Source organism: Suricata suricatta, chromosome 5 (assembly GCF_006229205.1).
Source record: "Suricata suricatta isolate VVHF042 chromosome 5, meerkat_22Aug2017_6uvM2_HiC, whole genome shotgun sequence".
Taxonomy (NCBI): Eukaryota; Metazoa; Chordata; class Mammalia; order Carnivora; family Herpestidae; genus Suricata; species Suricata suricatta.
Genome location: NC_043704.1, coordinates 68,247,792 through 68,263,615, shown reverse-complemented (window position 1 = coordinate 68,263,615; position 15,824 = coordinate 68,247,792). Strand labels below are relative to the sequence as shown.

The window sequence follows — 15,824 nt, the reverse complement described above, 5'->3', positions numbered from 1 at the left end:
TTTCAGAGACAAAGACAGAGAGCAAGCGGGGAAAGGGCAGAAAGAGAGGGAGACACAGAATCTGAAGCAGGCTCCAGGCTCCAAGCTGTCAGCTTAGAGCTGGACGCGGGGCTCAAACCCACAGACTGTGAGATCATGACCTGAGCGGAAGTCAATGCTTTACCGACTGAGCCACCTAGGCGCTACAACCCAAGAACTCTTAAAGTGAACCCCGACTCCACCAGCCTGCCTTCAAGGTTGACAGCGCTTGGCAGCCTGCCCCAAGGGACCACCCCATTCTCCTGTTCCCAGACTGGCCCTCGCTGACTGGGGTGGTCGAGGCTCACCTTGCATGAAGAAAAGTCAAGAAAAGGAAGGTCAGAGAACTCCTAATGCTGATCTGTCACCCAAGAATTCAGTCTGCCCTGGAGATGAAGAAGTGAGTGGCTAGGGTCAGTCCAGGAGGCTCAAGGGAGAAACCAGGGCAGGCCTATAAAGATCTGCGCTCAAGGCTCCAACTGGCCTCTAAAAAAGGCAGGAGAGGCAGGGAGACTCACCCCTGACCACCTCTCCTGTATACAGGATATAAATGGTATCGTCAGGCCAGTGTCAGCAGGGCCCATGGTCAAGGTGGGCAATGGGATGGAGTGGGGATTGGGGCACGGAAGACAAAGAAAAGCTAGCCATTGCTACCGAAAGAAAACCACTATTTCTTTCCAAAATGTCCCAGTCAATGTGAAAGGACCCCTGAAGATGAGAGAACTCACCTTCATACCTTTATCAAGTTCCGGTCCTTTGATGCCACTGTCCTTCTGGGGTAGCAAACAGACTTCCATTATCATGGCCAGCTTCTATCAGTCGTGGGCCAGAGAGGGACTCTGAGCCTGCAAATTGTCGCACTGGGAGGAAGGGTCTACCATGGACATGGGAGGGACACATGGAAGATATGCCAGGAAATGTCCAGCCTCTTTAGCTTGCACTTCATGCCTCCCTCCTGAACTTCCAGCCCTGTCTCCCAGGACTCTCCTTACAAGAATAAAAGTACTTGCTCACTGTACTGGGCTTGGCCAGCCCAATGAGACAGATGAAACAGGCTCAATAGAGGCAGAGATGGGCCCTGACATGGGATTGAGGTAGATCTTCTGGCTGGAGTTCCCATCACTGTGTCCACATGAGCCCACCTTTTCCCCAAAGCTCTTCTGTCCATCATTACCCACTCCTTCTCACCACGGCTCCTGCTCGATGGACCAGACATCTCCACACAGTGCCCACCAGGCTCCAGCCCCTGCCTTGAGTCTTTAGTTCATTCCAACCCCACCAAACAAACAATTTCTCTTCTACTCACAGAGTACTTATTCATATAGTTCCATGGCATTGAATTTTGTACTGCCTTGTGACTGTAATATCGCTTTCTGATATTTAGGAGCCGCCAGGACATCTTTTCAAGACATAAATCAGATCAAACTCCCTTGATTATAACTCTGCAAAGGCTGTCCATCACAGGTAAATCAAAATCCAAACTCCACCATGGCCATGAGCTGCACACCATCTGACTCTCCTGCCCATCAACCTTGGCTCTGGTCACCCACCTCCTGTGTTCTGCTCTGCAGCCTATGGCCTTCTTTCTGTTCTATCAGACCAAGCTCACTTCTACCTCATGGCGCTTCATGTACTCTTACCTGGAACATGATCTTTCCCCCCACAACCATGCATGGCTGACCACTTCACATCATTCAGGTGTTAGCTCAAATGTCACTTCCACAGAGAAATTCCCTGACTGTCTAACCCAGAGGAGCCTCACATCATCACGTTCTCTTCCAATATCCTGTTTATTTTCTTAACTGTGCTCAAAAAACAAAAAAACAAAAAACTGAAGTAACTGGGTGGCTCAGTCGGTTAAGCATCTGACTCCTGATTTTGGCTCAGGTCATGACCTTGCAGTTGGTGAGGTTAAGCCCCACTTCAGGCTTTGCGCTGACAGTGTGAAGCCTGCTTGGGATTCTCTCGACCCCTCTCCAACTTAGGTTCTCTCTCTCAAAATAAATGAATAAACTTAAAAAAAAAAACTGGAGTCATTGGAGTCATCTTTTTACTTGAACGTGTCCATTCCAACTGGAATGCAAGCTCCATACAGACTTGGCTATGTGTCTAGCTCACCACCACATCCTTGGATGAGTTAACTTCATGCCTACACTGTTCAGGTTACAGCTGTGCACATGAGGTTTAACTGGACTAAATTATTTTGGGGTAAGAGTCATGCTTGTGCCCGAATAGTTGCTAATTTGACTCGTTAGTATAACTGGCAGCCAAGACAGTGCACATACCTTCCCCTCCCCACCACCATTTATTCACTTTTGCTCCTTACAAGGTCTGGAAAACATCTCTGGAAATCTCCAATATCTATGGATTTTGTTCTACAGCTTCTCATTCATACTCTAGAGTACTCTTCCCTTTGCTTATAGCATCAATTCCCTCTGCTCCCCCGAACAAGATACTAACACTAGGCAATAAACTTCTGTAAAGAGAGTTTATGACAAAGAAACTGATCAGGCCCCAAAGAGAAGAAAGGTCTGGCCAAGCGAACATTTCCCTTGCTGGCACCCACCTGTTCTGGAGCCCTGTGGGCCATGGGCAGTGTCTGCTTGACCCCAGCCCTTTTGGGCCTGGCCTTCAGGATGTCCTAGCCATGGGGGATGCATGAGAGCCAGAGGAGGAGGTTATAGAGTGGTAGCAGGACTCCAGCCCACTGCGTTTTAGTGTCCTGATTGTGATTTGATAGGCCATTAAGTTTTACTGCCAAACTTCCTTGTTGGGTTTTTATCATCTGTGTAAGTGTGCTTACGCTGATTTCATGACCTGGCACAGGGGCTGTGTCGACTCCTCAAGCACATTCTTTTCTGGCTGCGGGAGTGTTAGCCTCCCATCAACCCCAAGCTTTTCAATTCCTCTGGATTACATTAACTTTAATTATACCTATGATTTTATTACAGACCAGCTATGGAGACTTTCCTGGATCTTGGAACCAGGATTTTCCAGGGGACCAGATTAACCTGCAAAACTCTCATGTACCTGGGACTCTATAGGATCCTGGATTTTCCTATCCACGTTCCCGCTGCCTTGCCTGGATCATGGCTGAGGGCATGTCAGAGAAGTGGGGTGCCTACAGATGCTAGAAAAAGATGTTTTAACACTGATGGGCCCCCCAGAGACCTCAGGGCTCTTTCAAAGCTTCTAGCTGTATACATAACAAGGCTGACTTATAGACACTCACAGATACTCTGGGGCAGCTCGCACACTGATGGATGCCTCCATCCGTCACACAGCCCTCTTCTTGTGCAAAAAGACAGTGGTCTCTTTTTTCCCCCTCTTCCTTTACATTAGTGGAAAATGTAGATAACAAGCTTTTACATTTTTTCTTCCAGGCTTCTATCCTAAAGAAATAATCTGACACATGGACAAATATTTATGCATGAAAATGTTCTCTGCAGTGTGACTTATCACGGGGAAATATGGTAAACAACTCGACCCTTCAACATTATGGTGCCGGCTAAGTGATTTACAGTGCCATTATACAATGGAATATTATGTGACCATAAAAAGCATGTACAGAAAAGCATTTTTAATAACATAAGAAAATACAAATTAATGTTAAGAAAAATGTAAAGGAAAAACATGCATGGAAAAAAGGACTTAAAGAAAAGTAAATCCTTTCCTCCCATCTGGCATAACAAGATGAAGAATACAGATGAATTAAAGAACAAGATGGAAAAAAAACCCAAAACTATTAGAATAAAATGCAGGGTACTGGTTTTATATCCTAGGGATAGAATTCCCAAGCAGGCCATGAATCCCAGAAGTTAGGATGGGGAAAGGCAGGCTTGCAGAAGACTCAGCACTGAGGATTTTAATCCTGGCTCTACCTTTTTGGCTAAGTGACCTTTGGCCAGTTTCTCAACCTTCTGGTGCCTTTCTGTCCTAACCTGTAAATTAGGGATAATCATGATATCTCTTAAGATCTGTTGTGAATATCAAATGAGTTAGTAAACGCGAAGTGCTCAGAACAAATGCCTAATCCATGGTAAGTGCTCCATAAATATTCTACTTACTATTTGACTACAAAAAAGGAAGCTCTTATACAATGAAAGGCACCATAAAGAAAGTTAGAGCTAGTAACAGACTACAAAGAGAACACGCAGCACACAGAAAACATATCAAGATTACCATCCATAAGTATAGAGTTCCAGGTCGAGAAGAAAAAAACCCAGCAGAAAAATGGGCAAAGGATACAAATAGGTGGTTCACAGAATTACGGAAGGCTGACTAGCACACGAAAGGATGCTCAATTTCTCCAAAGGCCAAGGAGCTGTGGACAAGTTGCCCTTTTGCCCCGTGTGGCAAGAATTGAAAAGGCTGACAGTATCCATGGCTGGCGAGGACCCACTGCCAGGTGTGGTGAAGCCTTTCTGGAGGGAAGCTAGCAGTATGCATCAAAGCTCAAGCACACTCATCCTGGGGTCCAGAACTTCGGTCTCAGGAGTAAGTCATGAATATTTAGACGTGTTCCCAAGTACATATGATTATAGATGTTCATTGCACTGTTTGACTAATCAAAGACCGGTGGCCAATGTCTATGACTAGGAAATGGTTTAAAATCTAACCTCAATTATTAAATACTATTCATTGGTTGGGAAGATTGACATAGATTTATATGCCAACATCTATGTGTACACAAAAACATCTTCAAGACCTACTAGTAAGTGAAAAAAAAAAGTGGGCCACAGGAAAACAGACAGGAAATGATCCTATTTATATGAAAAACCCAAACTCAAAACACAGGTAGAAGGTAGAAGCACAAAAGGAGGAGAAAGATGTTCCAACTGGTAGCAATGGTCAACCCTGGGAGGGGTTGCGGGACACTGCAGAAAGAAACAAAGGCTTCAGGAGCAGCAGTAGTCAGTGTCCTGGCAGTACACCTCCTTTGGACGCTGTCCTCTGGGGGTCAGAGAGCTGGGCCTGGTGCTGCGGCCTCCTTCACCCACGCTGGGCCCCACACCGAAAGCCAGATGGATGCAAAGGGGGAAGCGCTGAGTCTTGGAGGGCTACCCCAGGGCCGTGAGTGAGGCCCCCACTCTATCCCTGCACTGCGCAGTGCACACCCTCCTCTCAGAGCCCACTGCTCACTCAGACGGTCCTCCCTAGGACGCTCAGCCCAATTCTGGAAGGCAAGGTTCATGGGGCAAACCTGCTTGTAAATCTCAGCTCCTGTCGCTCCCTGGGTGTAATAATGTACATGGAGGGCCCCGCACTGGGCTGGGCCTGTGCTTACTTGCTCAGTGACGACTTAGGCATAAGCTGTAGGGCTGCAGAGGGATCTGTGTGAGGCTTCTAACCCACTCCAGCTAGCAGGGAAGGGGAAGGGAAAGAAGGTGGTAAGGCAAGAGGAAAGGCTGAGGCGGGAAAGCTGGAAAAGAGAGGAAAGAAGCAGGAGGCCACTGGAGGTTTGATAATATGTGAAAACAGGGGCCTTTCCTGCCAGGAACCCAGAGGAACAGCTCCACAGGCACCCTGTCAGAGTTCCAGGCACAGAACCAAGTGATTCGTCTCTGGAACCTACAGGTGCCAGGAGCACCCCCCTGGGGCAGGCACCAGTCAGGTGGAGAGCTGAAGACCCTTTCTCTTCTGGCCCTTTCAGAGTGGAACCTGGAAGCATCTGACTTTGAGCACATACTCTGTGCATAGAAAGAACACTGCAAAGAGAGGTCATGGCTTTTTGCGGGAGTCAGTATCAGGAATGTTAATGTTCTTCTCTATATTTTCCCATATTATCCTTTTGTAAAATGTACATGCATTCCTAATTACCAGAAAGTCATAAAAATAAATTTGGCTTTTTAGTTTGAGCCCTAGTTCAGTCTGCTGGCATCTTTAAAAACCTTAAATGCAATTGTTTGATATTTTAGCTAGCCATCCTTTTTCCAGCTCTAACCCTTGCAGATTTAGAAGTATGCCTTGTTTTTAGAGTGTTAACAAAACTGCTGAATAAAATACAAATACCACTCTCCAGACAGGACCAGGCCAGACTCACAGTCAACCCCAAGGAGGTGCTCCCATCAGGGCGGCCCCACTCCACCCCTCTTATCCATTCAGTCAGGAAAACAGAGATTTGCTTTTGATAAAAAAAAGACACGCTAATTCGTGAACCCAGTAATCATATCCCAGGAAACAGATCAAGCACATCTAGCAATCCTTAGCAGAAACTATGGTCTCCTATGTTGAAAGATCCCAACATGTTCTTCCAAGCCTCCCAAATGGTCTGCTTCTAAACCACATCCTGTTTGTTTGGAAGGAAACCTGTAATACTACTGTGATTTCCAGAATTCGCCTTGTGTGCACTTGGGAAACCTAGGACAGCACTGCCAATCTCTGGCCCCTGACATTTGTCCTTTTCAAACGCCACAAAAGTGGTTTCCCAAGCACTGCAGGTTCTGTGGAGCACTCCAGCATCAGACGCACAGCTAGGCAGCCAAGGGCTCTGTGCTTGCAGCTCTCCCTCCCCAGGGTCTGAATTCTCTCAAAACTGCGTGCCTTCCCTCCCTCCCCAGGTGACGGACCATACTCCCAGATATGGAAGTACTGTACCGTGCAGAGATTATTCAATGGAGGGCCATTCCCTCTGATGGGAACTTGAATAGGCAGCTCATCAGGAAGTTTCCCCTCATGCTATTGCCCTGATCCCTATCACTGCTGGTCCAGCAGAAATAATCCTGCACACACACACACATGCACAGCCAGGGGGCTAGCAGTACTTTGTCTGAGAATGCAGGGGCCCTCACAGGCAGACACCCCCCAACAGAAGCCGCAGACATCTCCTGTTGGATAAGTTTGCAACCAAAACCCCCTCAACAGGGCTCTACACAGAGCCGGGTGGCTTTCAAAATATTTATTAATAACAATGACTAATGGGGAAAACAAAAGCCATCTGGTTTCTAGTTCTCTTTCTGTAATTTAGCTCCACACCAACTTTATTGGTTGGCTTTCTCATTCCTTAAGCCCTTATTCCATGCCCACAGATGACCTTGGGGGGTGGGTAGGGTGAAGTAATGAACAAGATTCTTTTGGTTCAGGGAGGGAAGAGGATGGGTAATGAGTATAAGGGACAGACAGGCTTCAGGCCCCAGACCCTGTAAGCACCAGCTACTACAACAGATTGCTCACAACCGAAGACTACAAGAAAGAACACAGACAAAAATTACCCAGTGTGCAACTTGGGCTCTTATAAAGAAAGTGCTTAATAAACAATTATTAAACAATTTAAATATGGGGCGCCTGGGTGGCTCAGTCAGTTAAGCATCTGACTTTGGCTCAGGTCATGATCTTGTGTTTTGTGACCTTGAGCCCCACCTCAGGTGAGCCCCACTTCTTTCTCTCTCCCTCTCTTTCAGCCCCTCACTCACTTGTACCCCCCCTCCCCCCAAAAATCCCAACATATCTGGTACATATCGTTTTGGCATCATATACAGGATTCGTCAAAGGGGATCCATACTCTTCAGGCTGAGACCCATAAACCACAAACCACTGCCCAGCTGCTCACACCACTCTGTACTGTGTCAGGAGCTGGGTAGGCTCTCTTGATGCAGGCTGCAAGGACTGACACACAGGGCTGGAGTTCTCAGGGGGAACTAAACACAGGCAGCCAGTACTGCTAGGACAGGGATGCAGGCAGGGTGAACCCAACTCTAGATGCGATGTAACTTCCTGCCAGACTTGCTTCCATCAGCAGCTCTGACATGGGCCAGGAGGGTACATCTCAGGCAGGAAGGTGCTGCAGGGCTCACTGGCTGGCAGCTTTTCAGTTCCTGCCAACCACAGGGACATACTCATTAAGGCCCTGGCAGGGCTGGGGTGAAGGGCTCCCAAAGCCCCATCATCACCCTTAAGCAGCAGGCTCTCTGAAACTTAGTTTCTTAAGTGTTTTGTTAGTTTTCTAGAAATTCAGAGAAAGGGGTATAGGAATACCTTCCTTTGGATTTTCTTTAAAATTTGGCACTTATTAGAAAGAAGGGAGCTGGGGAATCCCCAGTAGTGATCTGCTTATGAACAGCTCCCAACTAACCAAACCAACCAATAAGATACAGCAGAGAAAGGGGAGGGCGGGGAGTCCAGGGCTCAGCAGCACAGGACTTAGAGAGCATTGAACAATTTGTGCCATTTCTCTGTGAGACAATCTCCTTCTCTGCAAAATGGGGCTGGTCACACTTGCCTTTTGGTGCTGTGGGTAGGGTGAAAGGGGACCTTGGGAGGGGCCACTTTATCACCACTTTATCATCACAGCTGTTAGCATACAGATCCCTACACTTGCGACAATTAATACTGCATTCTGCTCACTGAATATGCCTCCACGGAGAGGATGCTTAGGACACTGATCTACAAAGTAGTTATTTGTAGGGTCACCTGGGTGGCTCAGTCAGTGAAGCATCCAACTCTTGGTTTCGGCTCAGGTCATGATCTCACAGTTTTGTGGGTTCGAGCCCCGCATCAGGCTCCATGCTGATAGTGCGGAGCCTGCTTGGGATTCTCCGTCTCCCTCTCTCTCTGCCTCTCCCCTGCTCATGCTGTCTCTGTCCCTCTCAAAATGAATAAATAAACTTTAAAGAATAAACCCAAAGTAGTTATTTTTTGCTTGTTTTTCTTCACAATCTCTTCCCTGCCATCACTGGACCAAAGAGCTGGCAAAAAGCTCTGAGAGAGGAGCACGCCCCCAACCCCCACCTGTCCCGGGTGCTGAGGACCCACCTTGTTCACCCATGGTGGACTCGTCTTTCCTAGAAATTCTGCATCCCAGGGTCATCATCCCCTTGCTCATCTCTCCAGGAGCAACCTTCTCCCTCTTAGAAATAAATTATAATCAATTTTCCATCTCCATGAGAATGGAGAGGACCCTGGTTTAGAAAACTCCTGAGCTACAGGCCTCCCAGCCATTATTGCAAACACCTCTTACAGCACTCACACATTTCTCATCCTTGATCCACTGTGGCTGCTCTAGGGCATCACATTTTCAGATGAAGCAGCAGGAAGGCATTTTAGATGCTGGAGGATCTGAGGCTCCAGACCTGGCCTCCCTGGGTCCTCTCAGCTGCTGGGTAAGATACAGGCTCTGCTGGGGCCTCAAGTCCCCGCACCTATAGATTAGAGGCGATTACTGCTCCAGGTAGTATGTCAGGGCACCGCTGGTCATAATTCCTCCAATTCTGGGAAATTCGTTTGCATTTCCCGATTTATGCTGACTTGGAGGAAGGTGCTCAGGGCCAATAGGTTGAGCTGAGGAACACCAGAGCCCGATGAGGACCTGGGTGCTGCTCTGATGGTGATGTAGGGTGGGCTGCATGCGCCATGGGGGCAGGGAACCTTGCCTGGCACCAGTGCGTCCTGGCACAGAGGAGGCATCCAACAGGCCAATGCTCACTGGACTCGCGTCCCAGAGCAGTACCTGTCCTACGCTGAGAGAGGAAAGGCTGTGGCAGGAGCAAGGTTCCACTCACATGGGGCGTGGAACATGACGAGAACAGAGGAGTGTTCCTTCACAAACTGGTCAAAGTCTTCATCGGTCAGGTGATAAACGGAGCCGCCCTCATCTGCCCAGGGAGTCTCGGGGACCTGGGGCTGTGGCGGCTGCGGACTGGAAGACCAAAAACAGGCAGAGCTTAGAGCAAGCCCGGGGCCTGAGCAGCCCTTACGAAATCCAGCCCCCAGGCGAAAGCCCCCACTGGTTCACATGGCCTGCTGCAGGGGACCACCAGAAACCCCTCAGTGGAGAAGCAGGGGTGAGCGATCTGGCCTTGCCCACCCTGCCATCCCCTCAGAGCCCCACAGAGGTGCTGAACTGATATCTTCTTATAAACAGTGGCTTTTAGCTAGAGCTCCCTAGGCAGCTCAAGAAACCCCACTTCCTCCCAGGATTCTAGGGGTTCAATAGCATCTCAAGCTCTTCCAAACTTGCAGCAAACTGGCAAGAATAAATTGCAACAATAAAAAGCGACCTTTGGAAAAGCTCTCTGTTGTGCTTGAGCTCCCCACAGGCAAGGACGGAGAGCAGGGAGAGGAGGTGGGGGTATGTGCAGTCGTATGGAAGAAAGAGAGAGGCCGAGGGTCTGGGCCGGGGAAGGGGCGGCAGCCACATGGGTGGTGCGAGGTGTTCACGGACCAGTGTGGGAGGAAGGTCGTGATGAGGAAGAGTGCAGCCAAGGGGAACAAGGTCGGGGGCACCCTAAACTTGACAGAGTCTACACTATGTCACTAATCTTTCCTAGAAACAATTGGATAACTGGAAGGAAGTTATCCAGTTCTCTCGGAGGCAGAGTGCTAGAGCAGGGAGTCAGGCTTGGAGATCTGTTCAGTTCCCTGCTCCCCACTTGCTGGCTGAAAACCTAGGGAAGCTGTCTAACCTCCCAGGGGCCTGCTTCCACCTGGGAAGACCTCATGCCTATATACGTCACCAGCTATTCTGGGGACAGGCTCACAGGGGCCCCCGATTGCTCCAGAGTTGAGGACAAGACTGCTGGTGACACAGAACTTGGCTGCTTTGCTGCCACACGCACCTTTGCCAGAGCGCCTTAATTGTTGCTTTGAAAAACCCTTTAGGATGACAAATGTGAAAAGACAACCATTGTTTCCTGGCTTTGAGAGCCTACAGTAGGAAAAAAGTGTACAGTTCCAGCAGGCAGAGCTAGAAGTCATGAGAGAGAATGCGGCTGACACCTGGGATCTGCCGACCCCACCGTGTGGCTAGCAGAGTGGAACCTGCCACTCCCACCCCACAGAGGGCCTGGGTTTGACATCACCTTCAGAAGCCCTCCATCCTGGTGGCCTCAGCCACCCTGGACCCAAGCAGTGGGAAACAGCAGTAAGAGGGCAAACCACTTCCAGCCCATGCATGGCAATGTCAGATGGGGCTGGCGGCAAAATTGAGCTTTAGAATGAGTCACTAGCCAGACAGTGGTCCCAGACAGACACCAAGGGACCTAGGCTCCCATGCTTGGGCTCCAAACACCACCAATCCTACTTTATCTTTCCAGTACACCTGCACACTCGCAAAACTACGTATGTCTGAGCTAGTCACTGTAGAATGATCTGTCACGGCAAAGACTAGAAACAACCTGTGTTAGTTGGTAGGAAATGGTTACATAAACTTCAACATGATGAAGAATAAAGAAGCTCTCTGTGCATAGACATGGACAGACCATGGGGACATACCAAATAGGCCATAAGGTACTAATTTTTACAAAAAATAGGCAGAGATAAAAAAAATAGTAATCTGCATTTGCTTGTATCTGCATAAAGAAATGAATCAAAGTTGTTGCCTCTAGGGGATTGGGGTGGAAAACAGGATGAAGGAAACACGTGGAAGCAAGACTTGTCAAAGTAGGATTTTTAAGTATCTTTTTAAAGAATCCTTTTTATTATGTGAATGGAATCTATTCAAAAATTAAAATAACTGTTAAACATCCTGTGACAGCACAGAATGGAGAAGCCACGGCTTAGCTGCTGTGCAAATGTATGAAAGTGCCTGAGAAACTTCTAGTTAAGCACAGAGAACACACTCTAAAACCACCAAAATAACAGTACAAGACTTAAAAAGAAGACAGTAAAAGCCCACAGAAGCAAAAAGAACAGGAAAGAACACAACAACGAAGACAGAAAAAGAGGTCAGTGCGATTTTAGAAGATAGGAAACCAACCTAGCAAAACAGAAGGCAGAAGCCTGAGGTGTTGGGTGCGGAAAGGGGGTGGGGGCCCGACAACCACACCCACAGCAAAGGCGCCAAAGGACCCAGAGGCAGCACCCAGCAAAGCAGGGCTGTGGCGGGGGCTGGAAACAAGGGCACATGGAAAGCCGGAAAGCTAGAGTACCAGGCCCTCAGGTCCCGGCCCTCACACCAGAAGCCGGGTGAACACCCCTCTCCCTCCCAGCAGACAACAGCTGACTCTGGAGAGGCTTGCCAGGGCTGGGTAGAGCGGCAAGAGCTCTCCCTATACAGAGAAGGACTGAGTAGAAGTCTGAGGCCAAAGATAATCACTGAATTATGCCCTTTTCCATCTGTCTCCTTGAAGACGGGGCTCCTGCTTACCGTGTACCTCCAGCACCCAGTGCACACACACCCAGGAGATACTTTTTGAATAAATGACAGAACGAGAGAAGAAGAATGGCTGAAGGAACTGGGGTGTTTAATCTGGAGAAGGCACGGGGAACGCAATAGCTAACTTCAAATGTTTCAGACTGCATCAGAAAGAGAAAGTAACATCTATTTTCTATGGCTCCGAAGAGGAGAACCAACAAGTGGAAACTCCAGACAAAGAACTTTCAGTCAACAGAAGTAGAACCTTCTACCCACAAGAGATGGGAGGGAAGGAGAGCCATGCTGGGAGTCACAGAGCTGGGTTTGAGTCCTATCACCTCTGTTTACTAGCTCTGCAGCTTAGGCCACCAGCCTGACCTCAGACATCTACAAGATGGAGTATTTGGAGGCCTTTCCTTACTTCTCAGGTACATCTATACACATAATGCTCCAGAGTGAGGCATCTTACAAATCTATGAAGTACTACCCAAATGTTCCTAGATAGCATTCACAACTGAAATCACAGAAATCATTCAAATATGAGTGGGCGACCTCAACATGAGGCAAGGCCCTGTTCTCTAAGATGTCTGAGTGGGACTGAGGTAGGTAACCATATCTGTTCTAGAGGTAATGCAAACTTTACAAGGAAAATCTAGGGGCAGATTCACTGAGGTTTTGATTTCCTTCCAATCCTGCATCTCTGATTTCCTGGGGTTTCCAGATTGGGAAATTCACACAGATCACATCCCTATCTGAGGCAGGTGCCCATGCCACAGATGAGAAGATGCAATAAGCATCAGAATTCAATAAAACTTTGTGACTGCTTTCAGTTCACTGCTGGCTGGAATAAAAATACACAGGCAGAAATGGGTGGCTAAGTCAAAATGGACCACCACGTATATACCCTCTACATGTCAAGCCCACTCAGCAGCATGAAACAGAGAGGAGAATGAGAAATGTAGCCAGTGGGAGCCCAAGGGGGAACACCTGCCCGTGATCAACGCACCTAGCCCAGGGCCCTTGCACGCTCAGACCCCAAGGCCTTCACCTGGCCTCACTCAGTGCCCAGTGGCTAGCTACTTGTAGGGGGTGGTATGGGAAGGAGATCTGGATTCCCCTCTCCTGGACTTCTGAAAATCATCCAGAGAATTAGCAAGGCCAGATCCATTCTCATCCTCCTACACTTGGCCACACATAAGACCTGAGCAGCCAAGAGGGCAGCCCAGGGAAGAAGTGCAAGGAAGCAGGAAAGGTGAGAACACTGCTACCCACTAAGATGTGGGACAAAACCGGTAAAGACATAAAACACCTGGCATGGTGAGGGGAGGGAGGCATGCCTGGGTGACTCAATCGGTTAAGCATCTGACTTCGGCTCAAGTCATGGTCTTGCGATCTGTGAGTTCAAGCCCCAGGTGGGGCTCTGTGCTGACAGCTCAGAGCCTGGAGCCTGCTTCCTATTCTGTGTCTCCCTCGCTCTCTGCCCCTTCCCCGCTCACTGTGTGTGTGTGTGTGTGTGTCTTTCAAAAATGAATAATAAAACATTACAAAATTTTTAAAAAAGTCACCTGGCACAGGGAAAATCACACACAGAGCTGGGTACCTGTAGGGGGACATCTGGAAGGAAATTCACAAAAACATCACAACACATTATCTGACAGTGGGGGGAGGGAAGGACTTTTCCTTTTGATTGAATATATTTTTAAGTGTTTTTGTAATAACCTATCTCACTTGGAAAGTGTTGAAATCAGGAAAGATTTTTAAAAATTAGGCCAGGTGGAGTGCAGTGACGTTGCTAGCTCATGCTGAGAGGAGGCAGCTCACTGCGGGGTCCTTCAGGCCCTACCCTTGTGCTGGGGGGTGGGCTGCAGCCATGCCTTTGGAGGAGCTGCCCCGACAAGTGCCCCTGACACAGTGATCATGGGTGGTTGGGTAGCTGGGTAGGGCTGCTCAGGGAGACTCTGACGCTGCACCCCCCTTCCCTGGAGTCACCCCATCAACCTTCTCAGCCTGGACACCAGGGTTGACCCAGGAGCTGCCAACAAGGTTTCCTTCCCACGTTCCGACGTGGGGTGAGGAGAGGGCGGAAGGAGGGGGTGAGAAGTGGGGCAGCGCCAGCCCAGAGCTGCCTCCAGGTCTCCATCCAGAGCACAGGAGTGTGGCGGAGGAGGTGGGGTGGCAGTGGGCAGAGGCGGGTGGGGTGGGGAACAGCACGCCAGGCTCTAGTGGGGAGGTAATCACCTGTCTCAGAAACTCCACTAATGTGCTCCCCTTGTATAGGGTTAGCAAGCAAGTCTGAACACTTTTTAAAAGAAAACTAAATCTTATCCTTCCAAAAAGATAGGAGTATATTTTGAAACCAGAAAAGGTTAGAGAAACGAGAGGGTGGCAGACAGATTTTATGCTCTGGTGACAAAAGAGATGACTATTTGTTGACATCTTCTTCTAAAGCAGAGTGAGCTGTGTCTGGCTGGAGGAGACGACATGCTTATTATCAAATGAGAAAGGACACCAGAGGAGCGAAGGCCCAGGTTAAGACAAAGAATACACAAGAAGCCGGGGGTGGGGGGGGAGACAGGCGCCTTCCCGGGCAGGGGCTGGAAATGAGGGATAGATGGGGACAGACATGTGGGAATGCTTCCAAGAAACAAAAGATGCTATGCAAACACAGTGCTACCGCTGTGTTTTTCTCCTGGGGACAGACACAACAACCATTAGAATCTGACAGTTTGTTGTTTCTTGGAGGGCGGGGTACAAAATTCATCCTCCTTTCCCATTCTGAAAATACACATTTTCAACCTCTATATCTTTGGATAACTAATTCTTTAACCTTTTGCCCCTCGGGGAATGATGTCAATGAAGATCCACCATGTTGGTAACTGGGGAAGGGGTAGGGGGCTCCGGCCAGAACTCAGGGGAGCTGCCGCTGCCCAGGAGCAAGCCTGGCCCTGCTCCCTGTCACCTGCAGGAACATGGACAAGCTCCTTATTGCTGTGCTCTGTGACCTTGTACATTAAATAAGGCTAGCAACAATGGCGTCCAACAAGGCTGTTCTGTTCTGAGGATTACATGAGAATCCATAGAAAGTCTTTAGAACAGGGTCAGTCACAAAGCAGAACCCAAAAAACATTAGCTGATTATTATTTCAAGAATTATGCACAAATGGCCAAACACCGCAGTGACTAGTAAGCACCAAACCGATGACAGGTAGAGCAGAGCAAGCAGGTAAGTGCTCAGCTGGGGATGGCCCCGCTGCCAGGAGAGGTGGCCCCTCCCCTGCTCCCGTGACAGGAAGGGGTCGGAGAGGGGACAGACTCCCTCTTCAACACACCAGTCAAGGTCATGCCAAAGCCACATGCCTAGCATGGTGGGGGTCCAGGTGAGGGGTACTCTGGGTCACAAGGACCTACCAGGTTACAAACAGGGATCACAAGGTGGCCACGAAGCAGCGTCTGTGGGGAGTGCACACGAATGGCAAAGCACTCTGCAAATCGAAGGTATGAGAGTATTTCCCAGGCGCTTCACAGCACCTAACACAGAGTTATGTCTGAAATAAGTGTTCAGTTGACAATTCAATTTTCAGAGAGACCTGCAGTGGAGCCTCTCTCAAAACTGACATCCAAGGCGAGAAACACCCTTAGCCAGCAGATAGACAGTAAAGGGAAAGTGCTACTTGAGATGCTGTTACCGTGGCCAGAGTCACACCAAATCCTCCCGGCCCCCATATCCTAACCCTGCA

The 15,824-nt window shown here is 48.8% G+C and overlaps 1 protein-coding gene across 1 annotated transcript in view; it reads right to left on the bottom strand.

Moving 5' to 3' along the window:
* PDIA5 (protein disulfide isomerase family A member 5) overlaps window positions 1-15,824 on the bottom strand; it is a 91,942-nt gene that overhangs the window by 18,701 nt on the left and 57,417 nt on the right. The window contains exon 11 of the mRNA XM_029939452.1: window positions 9,516-9,652. Coding sequence (XP_029795312.1) covers window positions 9,516-9,652 — 137 coding nt within the window. The remainder of the gene's footprint in view (window positions 1-9,515; window positions 9,653-15,824) is intronic.